General features: G+C 43.7%; 1 protein-coding gene across 1 annotated transcript in view; it reads right to left on the bottom strand.

Annotated features, from left to right (window-relative positions):
• akap13 (A-kinase anchoring protein 13) overlaps positions 1-17,935 on the bottom strand; it is a 45,993-nt gene extending 28,058 nt beyond the window's left edge. Inside the window, exons 1-12 of the mRNA XM_048615751.1 lie at positions 17,873-17,935; positions 16,727-16,856; positions 14,560-14,672; positions 13,276-13,452; positions 12,363-12,613; positions 10,530-10,655; positions 10,306-10,423; positions 9,387-9,635; positions 8,149-8,225; positions 4,073-4,254; positions 2,766-2,848; positions 328-527 (exon numbers count right to left, since the gene is read on the bottom strand). Coding sequence (XP_048471708.1) covers positions 328-527; positions 2,766-2,848; positions 4,073-4,254; positions 8,149-8,225; positions 9,387-9,635; positions 10,306-10,423; positions 10,530-10,655; positions 12,363-12,613; positions 13,276-13,452; positions 14,560-14,672; positions 16,727-16,856; positions 17,873-17,885 — 1,719 coding nt within the window. The 5' untranslated portion in view covers positions 17,886-17,935. The remainder of the gene's footprint in view (positions 1-327; positions 528-2,765; positions 2,849-4,072; positions 4,255-8,148; positions 8,226-9,386; positions 9,636-10,305; positions 10,424-10,529; positions 10,656-12,362; positions 12,614-13,275; positions 13,453-14,559; positions 14,673-16,726; positions 16,857-17,872) is intronic.
• Positions 17,936-19,789: the final 1,854 nt, after the last annotated feature.

Raw genomic sequence — 19,789 nt, 5'->3', positions numbered from 1 at the left:
CTCTACATCTTGTTATCAGGGAAATAAAAGGAGTCTTTTGAATTTTTTGTTAATGTGTTGGGTCTATTTTCAAAAACAAAAAAAAAAGGAGCCAAGGTCCTCCCCAGTGAGGAGTTGCTTTCTCAACACGGTCCAGATGGGAAAGGTGGAAACTGGGGTTTGTGCTAAACTATAGATTTATGAAACACTTGTAAGTCTTTGCAAGTCTTTTGCTGACAAATTGAACATATAGATATTGGTCTGCGAAACACTATTTACTGAACAAAATGACTTTTTAATAGCCACGACCAGATGACTGACCCCAGGACCTCAGCGTTTCTTTCCTGCTTTGAACTGACCTTCTTTCATTGCATCCTTGAGCAGTGACTCTCCCTTTGGGGTATCCTCTGAATTTGCTCTGAACAAGGACCTGGTAATCAGATTCTGAGAAGCTTCTTCGTGCCCAGTAGCCTCCGCCATTTCCTTGTACAGTCTCAGTTTCTCCTCCAAGAGCGAAAGGATTTGTTGATCCCTTTCCTGCAGCTTCTCTGTGGTTCAAAGAATGAAATGAACAATCTTTACACTCTCAAGCAGTGGGTGGGTAGGTAGGAAGGGAGGAGGAAACAAAACCAACTCTGCGGAAGAAAGAAAACTAGAAAAGAGAAGGAGGCGACATCAAAATCTACTGTCCAGTGCAGTACTCAGCAACAGGGCTAAAAGCCCCAGTTCAATATTAACTTGACGTGGAATGAATGGATTGGAGTTGGCATTTAGAGAACCAGAATTGATGTCAATACCCTGGAACTAAGAAAGACTAAGAAACTGCTGATCTCTATCCTCTTATTGCGAAGTGAGGACACAGTAAATGTTCAACAAACAGAACGGACGAAGGTGATGGTTAAGAAATGATCAGGTAGTCTACATTCAGTGACTGGAACATCGCTGTTCCAAATGTGCTCTATTCCCCATGATTCTTCCCCACCATCTTCTGGAAGCGGCATGTTAAAAACCACAAACCAAGGAGAAAAGAACTCTGGAAAATTCCTCTCCGATTCCCTCAGACACGGGAATTCAGCTCAGCTGATCAGATTGACGGTGTCCAAGTTCAGAGGTGCAGGATGGTTCACTGACTGCTGATTCCCATTGTTCCTCACCTTCCCTTGGCTTCTGAGGGGGTGGGGGTCAGCGGTCAATAGGAGGAAGGGAAGGGGAACACCCAAAAAAAAATTCCTACAAAAAGCAGGTCAGGTAACAAAACAAACATGGAAGTGACATTTTTGAAATCAGACCCTATGGTCCTCAGTCAGTAATTGGTTCCTGATTAAAAGTGAATTCCCCTATGGTTGGCAAAAAAAGAACTTATTCACTGTATGTAATGATAGGTAGCAATATAAACAAGGGTCTTTTCAATAATCCTTGACCCTGTTAAATAAAAACGCTGATGTAAGATGCACAGATTTCCTCAGCAATCTTTTCATTTCCATTTTCTCGTTTTAAACTGATGAAAACTTGCAGAAAAGCAAAGTTCTTGCAAGCTTTACAGCTAGTTCCTAGAACAGTTCAGCTGGATGAGCCATAATTACTGAGGCCCTTGTAACAAGAGAGGATAGATCGGTTCAGGTTCCTCCTCCTGATCGCTAAACAGTGAGCCCTGCTGGAAACTGAAGGTATGAACCACACCCTCTGGTCACTCCACGAGAAAAAAGTTGTCATGGATAATCTAGCCTTCCAGCAGCAGAATATATTATATACTCAGATGTCACCGACTGCTGGTGCCCAGTTCCAAAGGGTGGAATGCCTTTCCTGGGATATTTTATTAGTTAAAAAGTGCTGTATATATACATGGATGACTCTATGACTCTAAGTTATTGATGATGCTCTCCCTCCAAATTATCACACAGGAGTAGAGCTAGGCCATTCAGCCCATCATGTCTGCTTTGCCATTCAATGTGAACACAGCTGATTGATATTCCTCAACTCCACTTTCTGCCCTTTCCCATAACTCTCGATTCCCTTACTGATTAAAAAGCTGTCTATCTCAGCCTTGAATACACTTAATGACCTAACTTCAATGGCTCCCTGTGGTAAAGAATTCTACAGACTGACTACCTTCAGAAAGAAATTCCTTCTCATCTGTCTAAAACAGGTGACCCTTTGATTAGAGATTGTGCTTTCTGGTTCAACTGGTTGACCTGTTGGAATTGACTGCCAAAGTTCACATGGTAACCACTGGAGAGATATGATTATGTTCCAAATCTCACTGCAGTATGTCAACAGTTATACAGACAATGGGAAAAGTGATTGCCAAGAAATGTAGTGGAGGAAGGTTCAATTGAGGCATCAAAGAGGGCATCGGATGATTATTTGGATAGAAGAGGTGTGCAGGTATTGTGGGTAAAAGGCAGGAGATTGGCTCTAGGTACTAGAACTAGGGTAGGTACTAGAACGGGCTGAATGACCTCCACTTATTCTGTGATTCTGTGAGAAATTCAATCTTCCTCTCTACAGGAAGTGAAAATATCATTTACTCATTGATCATTGACCATCTTATTCTGAATAACTGTCCGACAGTTGCTAATAGAATAGACATCAATAATCGTAATTAAAGCTCCCTGACCACTCACCCTTGTTGTGTCTCATGATGGGATGAAAAGCTGAAAATTTTTCTCAAGACTTCAAACAGAAAACCCAAGCCCCGAGCCCTGTCCTTATCCAGTAACCGGGGCAGAAACATTCAGTTATGGTATTTGGTGTCTGCACACGTTCCATAAATAAAGCAGATGTACCTTTCAGTTCTTTGGCTCTGCTTTCTAGCTGCCGCCGGTCTTCCTCAGACTCGCTGGGGATTCCTTCGTCTTCATCCTGACCCCTGTCGGATGAATCAGTGCACAGGGTCAAAGGTGGTACCAATGTCCAAGGTAATGTTCAACTTCATTCAGGGTAGGTGGAGAAAGGAATTTGATGTCGCAGGTGTTGGCCAGGTGAACGTGGGAAGGCCACGCATGATCCGATAAGTTTTGCTGGATGGAGTGAACATCCACATTACACTGATCTGGCTGAACAGGGTAGAACCGGAGCGGGGCTCCAGCCTTTCACAAGCTCCCCTGAGGATAAGACCTATCTTCACTTTAGGAATCTTTAAAAGTTTGGGTACCTTTACCTATGTGTTCTCCCATGGGATGTGGGTGTCACTGGCAGGGTGAGCATTTATTGCCCATCCCTAGTTGCCCCCTGCCTTCTTGAACCACTGCAGTCCCTGCGCTGTAGGTTGACCCACAAAGCCCTCAGGGAGAGAATTCCATGATTTTGACCCAGTGACAGTGAAGGAACAGCAATATATTTCCAAGTCAGGATGGTGGTGTGGCTTGGAGGGGAACTTGCAGGTGCTGGTTTTCTGATGGATATTTCTGACTAGTAAGAGATATATTTCTCAAATCAATTAGCAGGAATATGAGATGATGGGGAAAAAATGCTGCTTAGTAATGAGATGGCTTGTTAGCAGGGGCTTAGAACATAGAACATAGAACTGTACAGCACAGTACAGGCCCTTCAGCCCACGATGTTGTGCTGAACCTTTACTCTAAACCTAAGGTCTATCTAACCTCCACCCCTACCTTATACTATCATACTACTTGTGACTAACTATACAATCCTGAGAAACAAGAGTGAGCTCACAATCCATCACCAACACAAAACTTAAAGCAACATCCTACTGAATACCTAAAGGTCAGCTCAGATGGACAAAGCTATATTTGGAAAAATCCATCCTTTGAAGCCAACAATGCACAATGCACAATGCAAATATCTGACTTTTTTAAACGCGCTCAATTGGTTATCAGGGCCAACTATGGATCATAAAATGTGAAGGGGAAATTTTGGGGCATAACATTCTTTTCTTTTGTTGTCAGTCATGCACGTTAAAAACTACAGACTCCATCCAGGAGAGATCACTAGGTTTTGCTTTACTTTGAAGACTTGCCAAAAGAGGAACAGCATTTGAAATATTGATCTGAGGCAAATGCCAAAGGGGAAGGCAGCTGTTTGTTTCACTCTCTGCTCAGCTCGACTGAAATTGCTACACAAAGCTACTTACATGCTGCTGGTAGTCTGCTGAATGATTTGCATCCAGTTGGTCCTCTCCTCTTTAGAGCTGGCATGTACCTCATACATCTCGGGTACTTTGGCAGCTGCACTGATGAGGAACAAGCCCCTTTCCTCGTGTGCTACCTCACGCACAATGAGCTTCTGCAGTGGCACCACAGTAGACTTCTGGTCCTAAAACAAGCGTTTCAAAACAGGTGTCAACAGGTTGAGAAAAAAAAATAAATGTGGCACTGATATCAACAACGGTGTGCCATTGCATAGATCGCAGATCAGACTGGGCTGTGCCTCTAAGATAGCTACATATCATCAGAACACGTGATATTCCAATATAAAGGGACACATATCTCCTTCAGTCATTTTCTCAATGCAGTCAGTTCAGTGAGCACATAATGTACAATAACACCAGTAAATATAGACTGTAATAGCACAGACTTACACGTAAACAGTTAGTGTTGTTAATAAACTTCAAGACATCTGTCTCAACAAGAACCTGATCTTTGTGGCACAAGTTATGTAGGGGCAGCACTCAGTCCAGATCACACTGCCAGGGGCATGTCTCACAGCTGTTAGGAATTATTTACGGTGATGGAGAAAGAAATTTAATGTCATTTAAACAAGGCATTTGGCAGGTAGTGAGCATGGGAGCCCATAAAATATCAAACAGATTCCAATGGATGGATTGATCATCAATAAAAAACAGATCTGACTGAACAAAGCAGACTAGGCAAACGGCTGCAGCCTTTCACATGTTGGCCTGGGGATAAGTCGCATCTTCTCTCATGGGACACTTTAAAGGATGTAAATTTCTTACTAGTTAAAGGTAAATTTCTACCAAGTAGAGAAGAAACAAGGGCTGATGGGGCACAAGCAGATTTGAAGTAGAGTGTGATATTGGCATGCTCCAAAAAGTTGCCTCACATCAACATCACCCAGTGATGGAAACATGATGCAGTGCAATGGGCATGTAAACAACGAGGCAAATACATAGAGGAGAAGGAAGAGAAAGAGTGAGAGTGAACAAGAGCAAGACTGAGTGCCAGCAAATGTAAAAGATCAACAGCATAACAGAGCGTGTGCGTGAGACAGTACGTGAGTGAGAGCAAGAGAGTGAGAGCAAGAGAGAGAATTAGAAACCAAGAGAAAGAGTGCATGCAAGGGCAAATGAGAATGAGTGAGCGCTTGAGACAGTGAGTGAGAATGAGGCAGAGCTCAAATGAGAGAGAGAGTACATGAAGGGAGAATCTGAGAGTGAAAGACAGAGGCGGAGAGGAAAAAAAGGCGAAGCAGAAGAGAGAGAGACAGCGAGAGGGGAGGAAGAGAGACAGTGAAAGGGAGGGGAAGAGGAAGAGAAAGAGCAAAGAAGCGAGGAAAAAAAGTCAAGAGCGAGATGAGGACGAGGAGAGGAAGTGAAAGAGGAAATGGGGGGGTGGGAATGAGGGAAAGACACATGGTGCAGGGAGGGGTGGGATGCTCCACCAGCGATGGCGATGCTCCCATGCTGTAAACTGGGAAACAGTTTACAATATTCCCATTGTCAGGTTAGGAGAAAGTAGAAGAAATAAAGTGTGACTAAAATATTAAAAGAGGATATCCAATACAAGTGAGCAATTGGTGCAGGCTGATGGGACACCAATGCATTGTGCAAAAGGGCAGGAGAGCTGTAAGTTTGCACTGAGTGTGGAACCAACATTTGTTACAAAGGACGCGGGTTAAACAGCAGCAATCTGATCACAGTCGTGCTGGAAAACCAAACGGCTTTGTGACAATGTCACAGTGAGATCAGTGATGCTGGGTGCATTTGGATGAATGACAAACCTCTGAAGCACACCCTGTACAGTGTGTTCAAATGTCACCATGTTCTCATGCTGGGCAAGGGAAGCATTTTTAAGGTCTGGGGGAAGTACAGTGCTGTGTGACATTGACACCGCACCCGGCAGAGAGATTCTTGCAGCAGACACGTCATACTTGGCTACGGGTCGTGTAGGCAAACCATTAGCCCCATCACCAGGGAGAACAGGAATTGAGCTGCTTTGTTTCCAAGGGATTAGGCTTCAGATAAACTCACATTGGCTGCTTTGCCAATGTAGCCAATAGTACGGCTTCCAAGCAGGACCCAGGGAGGTCATCAGCCACCACGTTCCCAAAAGGAATAGGGCAATGCAGAGCATTTGATGCAGTTGAGTTAGAGAGAGTGTGTCACTGAATCTTCCATTCAGCTGGATTCTGTGGAATTGCTCACATAAAAATGTCTGAATCTGAACGGGCCTTTGGAATTAAACAGCCTATTAATGGGGGGGGGTGGGGGATATCTCTGGGTGGGAGGACGATAATATATAAAGATCTCTTCTGTTGATAACTTGAAGATTTAATCTACTGTGCTAAGTGCTTGTGAAATCAGAGTTCACAGCAAAAAAAACCCAACAATCAGCATTTTCCAACTGTAGTCACTCTACAGCAATAATGTCATTCTCACTTACAAATAGGAACTGCTCAGAGACCGAATAATTTATGTGTGAAATAAGAAGCAGACAGGAAGTCTAGTTATAGCTACTCAACATATTCCAGGAGACAACAACTTGCAATTCTATAGGGCCTCTAATGTAATGTGCCAGGCAGCTCACAGAAGCATTACAAAGCCAAGAATGGCACCAAGACATTAAGGAAGACAGCCAAAAGTTTGATCCAAGAGATTGGATTGAAGGAGTGGCTTACAAGAGGAAAACAAAATAAAGAGGGTTCAGGAAAGAATTGCAAAGTTTATTGTCAAGGATTCTGCTTCTATCTTCCTCCTGCTCCAGTGCAGCACTGTCCTGCTGTACCCTGATTCAAGCTAAAGATCAGACAACAAATATCAGCAAACTCGGAGATTGGAGTGTGGTAAATATCTTGACTCATCCAAATGCTTGCATATTTGTGTAAACTAGCTCATGATACTTGCTGCTTTTCATGCTTGACACTGAAATGGTCACAATAGGGGAATTTCTCCACACCAGATTAAAGCTTGCAATGGTTTAAAAATGTGACCTATTTCCTGTGATTACATCATTGCATTACAAATCCTGAGCATGAACTCAGTCTCCAGTCAGAGCTCAATTATTGGATTAATGCCGATTCCAGAGAGTGGAAAATCTGACCAAATCCAAGGTTTGCTCAGGATGGCAAAACTGTCAAGGATGCACAAGCCCTTGCAAAGCTTACTGGGATAGTCTCCTCTTATGACTGAAAACACAACAAAAAGCCTACTTTTTTGGAATTTGCTCTGCACAGGTATGTGACCACATTTTCTGTGTGACGACGGTGACTCTAAAAGCCTTCCTGCAGAGCACGAACACAAATGCATGTGAACCACCCCAACAGCCCCCCCTCCCCCCCCCACCCCCCACCCCCCCCCACCCCCCACCCCACCCCACCAAAGGCCAGGCTGAATGACCAACCTCTGCACAAGTGTAAACTCAAGTGCTAACATATCCAAAAAGACAGGTCTCCAGAGGACAGAACATACTGTTGACAATGGAGGCATCTTGCATGAAACAACAGCCTTATCCTCTCGATACCATTGGTGGAGTTTTAGCTCCACTCCCAGATGTCCCTTCTATTTGATCTAATTTGGAGTTAAGTGGGGTCAGGAAGTGCTATGTAATCTCATCACTTCACACAACCAGCCCTACTGACTTCCTGCTGCAGCTTCTGACACACACACCCAAACAGGCAGACAGCGACTCAGCTAAACACTGCATCCGAATCAAGCTCCGGGGGGAGGGGTTGAATGGCAGATTTCATTCTTGTGTTGTTATGAAAGAACAAGGCAGCACTCCCTCAGCACTGCAGTAGCCCAGGTCCTGCAGAATTCATCTACAAATGTAAGCATGAGATTCCCAAACAAATTGCATAAATTACAGCAGCTTCCACCTAAATGATCACTGTCTTTTCTTATTTGACACCAATTAGAATTAACAGCATGGCTGAGACATAAATACTAGCATTTGTGCAGGCTGTGATGTTACCTAGGCAGCTGTGTCAAGTAATATCTAGATATGATCGGCCCTCAAAGAATTACTAACTCACCAGTGCAGCAAAAGTATATTTCTGATCCTTCTCTTGAAGAAACACCAGCACGTCAGAAAGCAACACAGCCTGGACTTCTACAAAGCAAGAGATAAACATCTTAGTCAAAGGCTGTTGAAGCACAAGGCAATCATAACCACAAAAGAGTAAAGACATATCAACTCTGAGGAGGATGGTGTGCTGCAGCGTTAGTCATCCTTGGACAACTGGATTCTCCAGCATCTGCAGTTCCTACTATCTCTGCTCATCTTTTACATACTTTACAGCAAGTTCTTCATCAACTCTTTGTTTGGGGGGTGCGGGGGAGGAGTTTGAGAGGGGAAGGGAAAAGGGACTGCACTCCATTATACCCTCTATTTCTCTTTGACTAGCAAACAGAGAAACACATTACACATTGTTGAACCAAGCTACTGAGAAAATCACATATGTGTAATTTCCATTTGATTGATCTGGCATGTACTCCATCTCTATTGGCACACAATTTGCTGACCTGACTTCTAGGATTTAAAGCACTGACTGGCAATTTTTTCAGGAACTATGAATATGTGGAAAGACAGAGCTGGAGTTTATTCCATGAAAACTATACTGCTTCCAAATACATGGCACTGGTAAAAATGGAAGTGGCTGGCAACTTTTTCTACCATTAAAAAAGTACAGAACTGACTATGGGCACAGTTCACTAATGCCCTTTAAAGAAAGAAATCTGCTGCCCTTACTTGGTCTGGCCTACACGGGACAGCAATATGGTTGGCTTCAAACCATTCCTCTTACACGGTCGAGTAACTCATTCAGTTCAAGGGCAATTAGGGATGGTCAACACACATTGGCCTTGCCAGCAACATCCTCATACCATGAAAAGAGAAGAAAATGTGGGGAAAGAACAAGTTGGAGAAAGGAACAAGATGTGTCTTGGCCGTATAAAGGACTCGAGTGATTAGATTTCAAACATAAAAATTTGATATCCATAGCCTAACTTGGGCTTGGAAATGGCTATGACAGAAGCAAATGAGAATTATGGAGATAGGGAGCTGATATATTCTAGCAATTTGTAGCATGAAAGAGCAATTCACTCCTCTCATTCCCTCAGTTGCGGGTTGGCATTTGGAGGAGAAATGTTAGATGCAGTGTTACTGATTAAGGTCCTCAATGTTGCAGAGAATGGCCTCCAGCATAATCTGACCAATATCCCTTCGAAGAGTGATGCACACTTCATAAACCAGATAGTGCAGAGGCTGTACCTTTTAGTCTTCCCGCTGAAGTCTTTAACATAACAGGGCCATCGTGTACAAGCTTTCTCCGGATCAAGTCTTCCTTCGCAAACATCTGGCCGCTCTTCAACCTCATGATGGCCTTGGTCTCTGTCCTGCTGTGGATTTCCTGCAGCCTGGTTTTCTTTTCAAACTCACTTACTTTGTTGTCCACCGCTGCGATCACTTCTTTTATCATGGCCAGTGCTTTTGTGAGATCAGCATAATCGTCATCATTTTCTGCAAAGACGAGAGAAAAGAATAATGACATTGGGTCAGGCCGATTCCCAGTGCATGTTGGTATCAATGTTCTTCCTGAGCCTTGCCCCATCTAAATCTCTCAATGTTATCTTCTCTCCCCTGCTCCCTCAAATGCTGATCTAGCATGAAGTGGCTCGATACTATTCACTTCAACCCCTCTGTGTTAACATGTTCTACATTCCCAATGTTATGCAGTTTCCAGTAAAACGACACATGCTGGGTTGTGGTTCAGCAGATAGATGGGCTGCATGTGGGTTTATATACCGAGCATCGACCAGCAATAACTTTTTGGATGCGGTGGGGGTGGGGTGGAGTTCCCACTGGATATTGATCAAAAGAAGGAAACATGGCTGAGATGTCCTTCCAGAATGGCAATAGCAGAACGAGAGAGATCTACTCATCAGCCTGTTCAGAGATGTTAGTACACACTTCTGCAGCAGGTGGACATGAACCTAGGCTTCCTGGCTCAGAGGTGGGGACACTACCACTGTGCCACAAGAGCATAGCAGGAGAGGAGCGACAGGCTGAATGACATATTCCTGTGTCAGTGGTGACTTCCTACTGGGAAAGGACAGTGTAAACATTTAGAATGAGTTAGCAGCATCTGCAAAGAGGGAACTAAGAGAGAGAGTCACAGATAATCTGTTACCTTTGGTATGCTGAATTATCCTCTGGACAATCACAGGATACTTGGTAATCCTTTGAGTAACTAGTAATATACACTCCTGGATTCCCAATCTGCGAACTATGGAACTGCTCATTTTTTTCTGCAAACACAAAATAAAACAATTTAGGGCACGGATGGAGTTTTGGTACGTTTTAAATTTTTGAGCTTTACAATCAGCAGCTAGCAGAGCGGCTATGATGACGCACCCGGACAAAGGCCTGGAATTTTTTCTCCCGTGCCAAAAGCTCTTTGCAAAAATTGACTGCGTCGTTGTGCTGCCCACAGAACTTCCCATATGTCTTCTTCATGCGCTCAGCACTTGGACCAGAGAACTGTCGAATACAAACATGGTGTTTAACATTAGTGATAGTAATGATTCAATAATCATTGCAGGTAAAGTCTTAAAAAGTATCACAGAATTGTTACAGTGCTGAAGGTAGTAATCAGCCCATTGTGCCTGCACCAGTTCTCTACAAGCATTATAATTTATTCATGTTCGTAAACTCGTAGCTCAGAAGAAGCCCTTTGCCCCATTGAGTCTGTGCTGACCATCTACACGAGTCCCACTTTCCAGCACTTGGCCCATAGCTTTGAAAGGTACAACATTTCAAGTGTTTATCCAAGTTGTTTTGAAAGGTTACAAGTGCAGCGCAGTGGCTCAGTGGCTAGCACTGCTGCCTGACAGCACCAGGGACCCGGGTTCAATTCTAGCCTTGGGTGACTGTGTGCGTGGAGTTTGCATATTCTGCCCATGTCTGTGTGGGTTTCGTCTGGATTGCTCTGGTTTCCTCCCACAGTCCAAAGATGTGCAGGCTAGGTGGATTAGCCATGCTAAATTGCCTGTAGTGTTCAGGGATATGCAGGCTAGGTGGATTAGCCATGCTAAATTGCCTGTAGTGTTCAGGGATATGCAGGCTAGGTGGGTTAGCCATGGTAAATGTGGGGTAACAGGGATGGGGTGGGTCTGTGAGTGATGCCCTTCAGAGTGTCGGTGTGGACTCGATGGGCTGAATGACCTGCTTCCACACTGTAGGGATTCTACGATTTCTGCTGCCCTCCAAAGCAACGCGCACCAAACTCCCACCACCTTCTGGGTGAAAACATGTAGTGCCATTCTCCTGCCTTTCCCCTGTACCCCCATGCACACAGTTTCTATTCAAATAATCATTTAGTGCCCTCCTGAATGATTCAATTGATCCTGCTCCTCCACTGATAGTGTCCATGAAACAATTGTCGATTGTCAGGAGAAACCTGTCTGGTTCACTAATGTCCTTTAGGGAAGGAAACTGCCATCCTTACCTGGTCTGACCTACGTGTGACTCCAGATCCACAGAAATGAGGTTGACTCTCAACTGCCCTTTGGGAAAATATTGCCTGCACATCTTTGGACTGTGGGAGGAAACCGGAGCACCCGGAGGAAACCCACGCAGACCCAGGGAGAATATGCAAACTCCAGACAGTCGCCTGAGGGTGGAATTGAACCCGGGTCCCTGGCGCTGTGAGGCAGCAGTGCTAACCACTGAGCCACCGTGCTGCCCAGTATTATGGAATGCTGGAGCAGGCTTGAGGGATCGAATGGTCTACTGTGATCCTATTTCTTAAATTCTTATTTTTCAATGGCTTAGCCTGGGTCTGAAGCTTCTGTCTTGATGGATACCATGCTTGTGAGTCACATGTAATGGTTAAACTCCATGTTACCATTAACTTGGTGATGTTCTCATTGAGGATTCATTCAGCACTAAGACAACAGCTGAGTGTTAGGGGCAGTCCTGGCCAAGGCTGCAGCCTCTCTCAACTCCAACAGAAAACCAGGTAGCCTGAGGGTTGCATGCCCCAGGGTAAAATCCGCTCAGAAGAAAGCCACTTTGCCCATCCAGTCTTCTCTGAGGAGCAATCTGGGCAGTCTCAATCCCTAGCTCTATCCCTGTAACCCTGAAAATGTATTCATGCCTCTGTTTTACAGTCTGGACACACCATCCCCAACTTTCGTCTTAAAAAGAACAATTAAATGACACGACGGCTCAGTGAATCCTTTTTACCTGATTCACCAGGATGTCTCCGATCTTTCTAATGAAGAAGTTCCGCTCACTGTTTGCTACCAAGGACTCCTTCCTCTTCTCTAGAATGCGATACAGGAACTGTGTGTGGATATCTATCAGATCCTCCAGGCAGGGAAAGATACGTTCCACTGTTGAGGTTTCAAACTGCAGCTCTTTTGTCATCCCTTTGCTGTAGATTTCTGACATGATCTTCAGGGTTCGTAGATGGTGCATTTCCGTTTGCATTAACTCTGAAGAAGCAAACTTCAACCAGTCAGGTGCCAAGCATACACACAATTCTGCACCAATGCTGTACTGCACATTCAATGATATTTACATATTATCAAGGCCTTTTGCATCCTTACTCATTTTCTCATCCTTACTCCAGTTTCTCTTTCCTTGCTGCAATCTTCGTGGTCTTTGCTTTTAGTGGTTATATTTTCTATTGTCATTTGTAACACTTTCCCGAGCCTTCATTCTCGCTGCATCAAGACTCCCAACAGTGAAATTGCTCCCTCAGTATTTCCCAAACCTGATTCTCTTACAAACGACCTCTCAATTTACCTTACCTTCTCAGCCTCTCTAACCACAAGTGTCTCCCTGTTTGCTGGGCCTCATCCCCTTGCTGGAGATTCCTCAATATAAAATGAGAAGGGCAAATAGGAAACTTTTGCAACTGAAAGGTGAGCGCACTGTGGAAAGGCCATTGAAGCAGACAGCATAAATAGATTCAAGGGGCATTCATTTGCACGCGTGGAGAATTGATTGTAGATAACAGTGAGACTGTTGATTGGCGAGGTTCATATATAAAAAAGGACAAGACTAATTTGGATTCAGGGCCTGCTCCTGCTCCAGTAAATTCTTTGAATGTAAAATCACTCCATTTAAGACAGGAATAAGTGTCAACTCTTACCATAGATAACATCCTGCCGTTTAATCACATCTTTCTTCTGCTGACACACAAAGTCGTTGTCCACCACTAGACTCCAGGAGTCTGCTTCCAGTTCTTTAGCGTCGGACTCAAATTCTCCCATTAGCTGCCCGTCCATGACGTCTGTACCTGTGGGAATGTGCAGTACAAATGCAGAGTCTGACAATAAACACCTATGTTCATCACCTATTATAACATCACATCACCACACACACACACACACGTGAAGGGCAACACTTCTGATTAATACGTCGCCTTTCGGTGACGCCCTGATGAAATTCCGGTCTCAAAATTCATGAGGCCATATCGTGGCCCCTTCTCACAAACTGGAGGCATCTCAAGTCTCCAAACAAATGGTGCAATTTTCCCTTTTGTTAAAACGTACCTTAGATTAAACATTATTCTAGCCCAATGTAAATAACTTGCAAAACACTAGCTAGCTGCTAATACAGCTAGAATGAGAAAAAGTACTGGTAGCAATTTAAACGAGGCCCCGCATGGTGGGTGGCAGGGATGCGAGGCAGGTGCGAGTGAGGATGCGAATGTGTCTGCGAGAGCGTGCATGTGTGACGTAGGTGTTAAATTAGTTAAGTAACCTTCTCCACTGATGAGATGTTCTATCGACTTGGGTCTTGGCAGACTGTGATCCACCAAGGCGAGTAATGGAATCTCACCTTGGTGATTATGCGTTAACTCAGTGAAGATTACTCAGAACTGGATTCTGACCTGACCACTTTGTGTTTTATGTCTTGTGACGTCAGGTATCATCGATTGCCTGAGTTGAATCAGTCTCCTCAGCCTTCAGAATGATGCCCTGAGCATTTGTACCTGAACAGAGCATGAGGTGGGTTCGCCAGCTTCATTAGTAACAGCAGGCAGGGGAACAGTGTGAGAAGGCTTTGGGCTCTCACTTGCACAGTACACGTTTCAGGGAATTTACATACACACCCGCACACAGCCACCCACACCCACACACACACAGCCACCTACGCCCACACACACACAGCCGCGCGCACACACAGCAGCACACAGACACACACACACACCCCTGCCACCCCCACCGCACCGCACCGCACCCCCCCCCCCCCCCCCCCCCCCATAGTGATACAGCAATCCTCTACCAAGACCCTGTTGTTAAAAAAGGGAATTGTGTGTGATTTGCTTCCTTGCTGATTTATTAGCGTTTCATTCTGAGTGTTTTGAAGGCCCTCAAATTAAACATTTTAAAGCAGAATAAAGGAGCAGTGCACTAAACACTATCCTTACCTTCATCAGTCAGTGACTCCATTGACTCAGTCACTTGTTTGATATGGTTTAAAGAGTCCGTTGATTGAGACAAAACCCGCCAAGAAGCAAGGGAGGTTTCATCAATCGCAGGTCTGCACAGGACAACAAATAAATCATATGAGGAAGGGAATAAACTGAACTGTAACTGCACTAAAGTATAAAAACAAACAGTTTCTTGAAAACAATGGTTTGCTGGGTCTGGGAACCAGGTTCAATCTGGAGTTTGCACATTCTCCCCGTGTCTGTGTGGGTTTCCTCTCGGTGCTCTGATTTCCTCCCACAATCCAAAAATGTTCAGGCTAGGTGGATTGGCCATGCTAAATTCCCCCATGGTGTTCAGGGATGTGTAGATTAGGTGGGTTAGCCATGGCAAACGCAGGGTGGCAGGGATAGGGTAGTGGGTCTGGGTGGGATGCTCTTCACAGGGTCAGTGCGGATTTGATGGGCTGAATGGCCTGATTCCACATTGTAGGGTTCTACAGGTCTATCATTCTGTCAAGTTTATGGCTGTAAGCATTACCTACAATACAAAACCATGCAGATCAGAATGCCTCATTGCACTCGATTAATTAAGAATAACAAAACCATGAACTGGGGCATTAAAACTGGCCTCATCACCCTTAGGCTGGATAGGAGATAAATCAGTGGTGTCCGACTGTTGATTGCTGTTCAATGACATTTGCATAAAAATGTCTGCGTATAAATATATTTTAAGACTATACTCTCCCCTCAGGAGCTTCATCTAGGCCCACATTCAAAAACTAGGCACTTAGGTAAGGCTTACATTGGCCTACATAGAAACACAGCATAGAATAGGCTATTCAGCCAACTAGTCCAAGTTTCCTCCTATTTTTCCTCCTCTTAGTAGATCATCCAAACCTTCTATTTCCTTCCCTTTCATAATCTTACTTAGCTTCCTCTTAAATGCACTGATACTCCCAGTGGCTGCAAATTCCACATTCTCACCATTCTTTGGCAAAGTAGTTTCTTTGGAATTTCTTTCTGAATTTCTTACTGATATTGTTGGCCTCGAGATGCTCTTCCCCACAAGAAGGAACTCTCCCTTTGTGCCCACTCTATGAAAACCTTCCGTAATCTTAAAGGCCTCAAGTAGATCACCCTCGGTCTTTGGTCTTCCATAAGACCCAGTGTCTATTGTTTCATGATAATGTCTTTCCACACCCTTCTTCAGAACAAAAGCATATAGAGAGGTTAAGTGAGTGGGCTAAGATGTGGCAAATGGAGTATAATGTGGAAAAGGGGAAATTTGTCCATTTCAGCTGGAAGAATTAAAAAAAACATGTTACCTAAATGTTCAAGAGATTGCAGATTTGAGATACAGAGGGTGTGGGTGTCCTTGTGCATGAATCTCAAAATCTTAGTATGCAAGTACAGCAAGTAACTAGGAAAGCGAACAAATTGTCATCATTCAGCACAAGGAGAAACGAAAATGAAAGGAGGGACAGTTTTCTTTAGTTATGTAGGGCACTCATGAGACCATATCTGGTGTACTATACACGGTTTCAGTCACCTTATTTAAGATGGGATATAAATGCATTGGATGCAATACAGAGAAGATTTACTGGACTAATACCTGGAATGGGGAGGGATTTGTCTCATAAGGAAAAGGTTTGGACAGATTAGGATTGTATCTGCTGGAGTTTGGAAGTGTACAAAGTGACTTGATCGAAAGGTAACATCCTGAGGGGATCCGAAGGTAGATGTGGAGAGGATGTTTCCTCTTGTGGGATAGTGTAGGGGGTCACTGTGTAAAAATTAGGGATCGTCCATTTAAAACAGATGAGGCAAACTCTTCTCTCAGAGGGTCTTGAGGCCTAGGAAAAGAGTGGATGAGATTCTTGTTAAACAAGGGGCAGGAAAGGTATTGGGATAGGCGGGATTAGCCTGATCAGATCAGCCTGAATTCATTGAATGGTGTAGTGGGCTCAAGGGCTGAATGGCCTAGATCATATGTTTGCTTATTCATCAATTTCTGAAGTGTTCTAAACTCCAATGTTCCTTTTGGACATTGTACTAATTGAAATGTTTTAGGCAAGAACAACTGCTCACTATTTCCAGTTCGTTTAAAAAAAAAACTTTCACACAAATCAGCACTTGCACACACTACACAAAAAACCTGGCTTACCCTGCAATATTAGCTATTGACATGCTCTTGGAGAGTGATCGGTAGAGGGGCATTTTCCTGTTAGGAGCGTTCAAAACGTTGTCATCTTGAAGAATTATTGCTGACTTTGGGCGTTCTTTGGGTTGGAAAGCTAAATAGATGAAGCACAAACATAGTAAATAAATATGAAATTCTTAAATGCTATCCCACTCAGAATAGAATAGCAATTTATTGTTGTATGCGGTTTTACAAAAAAAGTTTTATAAGTCATCATACCACAGCACCTGTATTCATGACAAAAGTCATAGATAAGAAAAAACACAAGGTAGCTTATTATGGAGCAGAATATCCATGAAACACTTCTAAAATTCAACCATCTTTAATCTGGAGATATCCTGATTCGCTGATACCAATCCATCTTGGTGTCTGGATTAGGAGGTATTTCTAAGGAAGAATGATATGAAGAACAGCTCTTTGCAAACGCTGAGATCTACAATACTGCAGCAGGCAATGCAACCGGTGAGAAATACAACACATAGCTTGGGCATTAATGTCAGAGCCATTCCTGGGCAGGCTGTATTAGGAAGCGACCCCATGGAGCCCAATAAAAGACTAGAGAATCAGGCAACATTGACCAATAATAAAGAGTAAAAAAAAAACTAGAGATCACTCAATATTCTATTCATTACAAACTGCTACAATCACTGGCAGAACTCTGCCTAACAGTGCTCCACCACAGCACTACACAGCTCAAGATTCTCACTCCAAACACTGTCTACATCTGGAAAGCCAACATCTATAACTGCACAACACAGTATGGAGCTGGAGGAACACAGCAGGCCAAGAGGAGCAGGCAAGTTGATGTTTCAGGTCAGGAAGGTTTCTGAAGAAGGGTCCCACCCAAAAACGTAAACTTTCCTGCTCCTCTGATGCTGCCTGGCCTGCTGTGCTTCTCCAGTTCCATACTATGTTGTCTCTCCACCATTGGCAGTTCTTGCTATCTATAACTGTACAGTTGAGTTTATTCCAGATATGGAGTGACACACTTTTCAAAATTGTAGTGACAAAGCTGTGTAAAACCTGCATTCTATTAATTGGGTCAAATATATGAACATGCCCCAAGTCCTACATTTAATGAACTCTAAATATGGATCAAAAGATGCTTACTTTTATTTCTCATATTGACGACAGTGGGTAATGTTGAAGAGTCTTGGGCTGGAGGAGCTTTTTGTTGCTGAAATAGACAGGATTTGATATAAATCAATATGCTGTGCACGACACTGCAAAATATACAGATTGCCAAAGCCTCATCTTACAACTTCTCATGGCATGCTTGAATACTTCTGAACGTAGGTGCCTCTGAGGAAGAATTGAGGCAGCAAACAGTTCTAAAGGTGGCACAGTTCAAAAGGTATACATAGATCAATATGGGCCTCAAACCTTCTTTTGAGACATCAAATCATACTGGGCATTACTGTAGAATTTTTGCCTCCAATATTCCAACCAGAAGTTAATTTCAAATTCTGATTAATCTTACACTGGAACTAAGAGCAGGCCATTTGGCCCTCCGAGCCTGCTCTTCCATTAACTGTGATCATGGCTGATCCTCTATTTTGCAGGTTTTCAATGTAAAAAGCTTGCTGTGAAATTGTCAGGAGGCCTCACCGTTTCGCGTATACGTCCGATACTGTGTATGTGTGGAAATTCAGTACAGCACACATGCAGAAGATGGGGGATGCACTTGTTACGCAGCCTGCTTGCACATGTATAGGCCCATTTGGACTAAGCATGCACAACGATTGAGGATCATATCTATGGGATGAGAAGATACTGCACATGTGCAGTAAGGAGGCTTGCAATTGTTGAATGACGATTGACTTGGTCTCCCTGCCTGGACACACTCCCATTGTTAGCAATGATGCTAAGGGGAATATTTTCAGAATTTTTTTAAGTTAAGCCACTGATCTAAGTCTTAGAAGAAATGGATAAGTTGCTGTACGCACTATGTTGTGAACCTCTCTAGTAAATGTATGTAACATTTACGAACAATCAATTCAGCTGAAAAATAAGGGCATACCATGAACCTGTTTGTCTCGTTTGAAATGTGCCTTGATACTGAAATGCTGGGAACCACAGCTCTCAGTGCATACTCCTACTTTCACACCATACCCCTCGATGCATTTAAAATCTAAAAATTCATTAACCTTACCGAAACTGGAGGGTTCAAGTTACAAGGAGAGGCTGGACAGCTGGGGCCTTTATTCCCTGGAGAGCAGGAGGCTTAGGGGTGACTGTGAAGTGGTTCATAAAATCATCAGGTCCACAGAGAAGGTGAATTGTCAAGGCTTTTCTCCTGGGTAGGGGAACCCAAAATCAGAGGTTTAAGGTGCGAGGAGAAAGACTTAAAAAGGGCCTGAGGGGCAACTTTTACCACACAGAGGGTGGTGTGTATGTGGAACAAGCTGCCAGAGGAAGTGGTAGATGCAAGGAAAATTACAACATTTAAAAGACGTTCTGACAGGTGCATGGACAGGAAAGGTTTAGAGGGGTATGGGCCAAACGCAGGCAAATGGGACTAGTTTAGTTTAGGAAAACTGTTCAGCATGGACAGGTTGGGCTGAGGATCTGTTACCGTGCTGTATGACTCCATAAATAATTTCAGCAAATTAGCCTCCACAGTCTTCTGTGATATTGAATTCCACAGGTTCACGACCCTCCGAGTGAAGTATTCTTTCCTCATGTCAGTCCTAAATGGTCTATCTAGTATCCAGAGACTGCCCCCCTGGTTCTAGATTTCTGAAAGAGGGAAAACATCCTCCCTGTATCTAGCCTGTTAGAATTTTACACCTTTCTGCAATAATCCAGGAAGCCTGATTGGAAAGGAACACCACTTATTGTTAAACAGCAAAATAGTGCCACTTTTCATGGCATACATAGGCTAGTCTCAGTCAGGGACAGGTGGTTCAGCAGAACCTTCTATGGGGCTGCCTTTTTTTATTTTTACACATCTGAAATGTTACCACACACAATCAAACAGTTTTCCCAAATCACTGAGACTTTCTTTTTTTAAAAAACCATTAACTG

This window comes from Rhincodon typus, chromosome 33 (genome assembly GCF_021869965.1).
Source record: "Rhincodon typus isolate 14 chromosome 33, sRhiTyp1.1, whole genome shotgun sequence".
Lineage (NCBI taxonomy): Eukaryota > Metazoa > Chordata > Chondrichthyes > Orectolobiformes > Rhincodontidae > Rhincodon > Rhincodon typus.
Note: the sequence above shows the minus strand (reverse complement) of the source record. Positions and strands in the feature narration are given on the sequence as shown.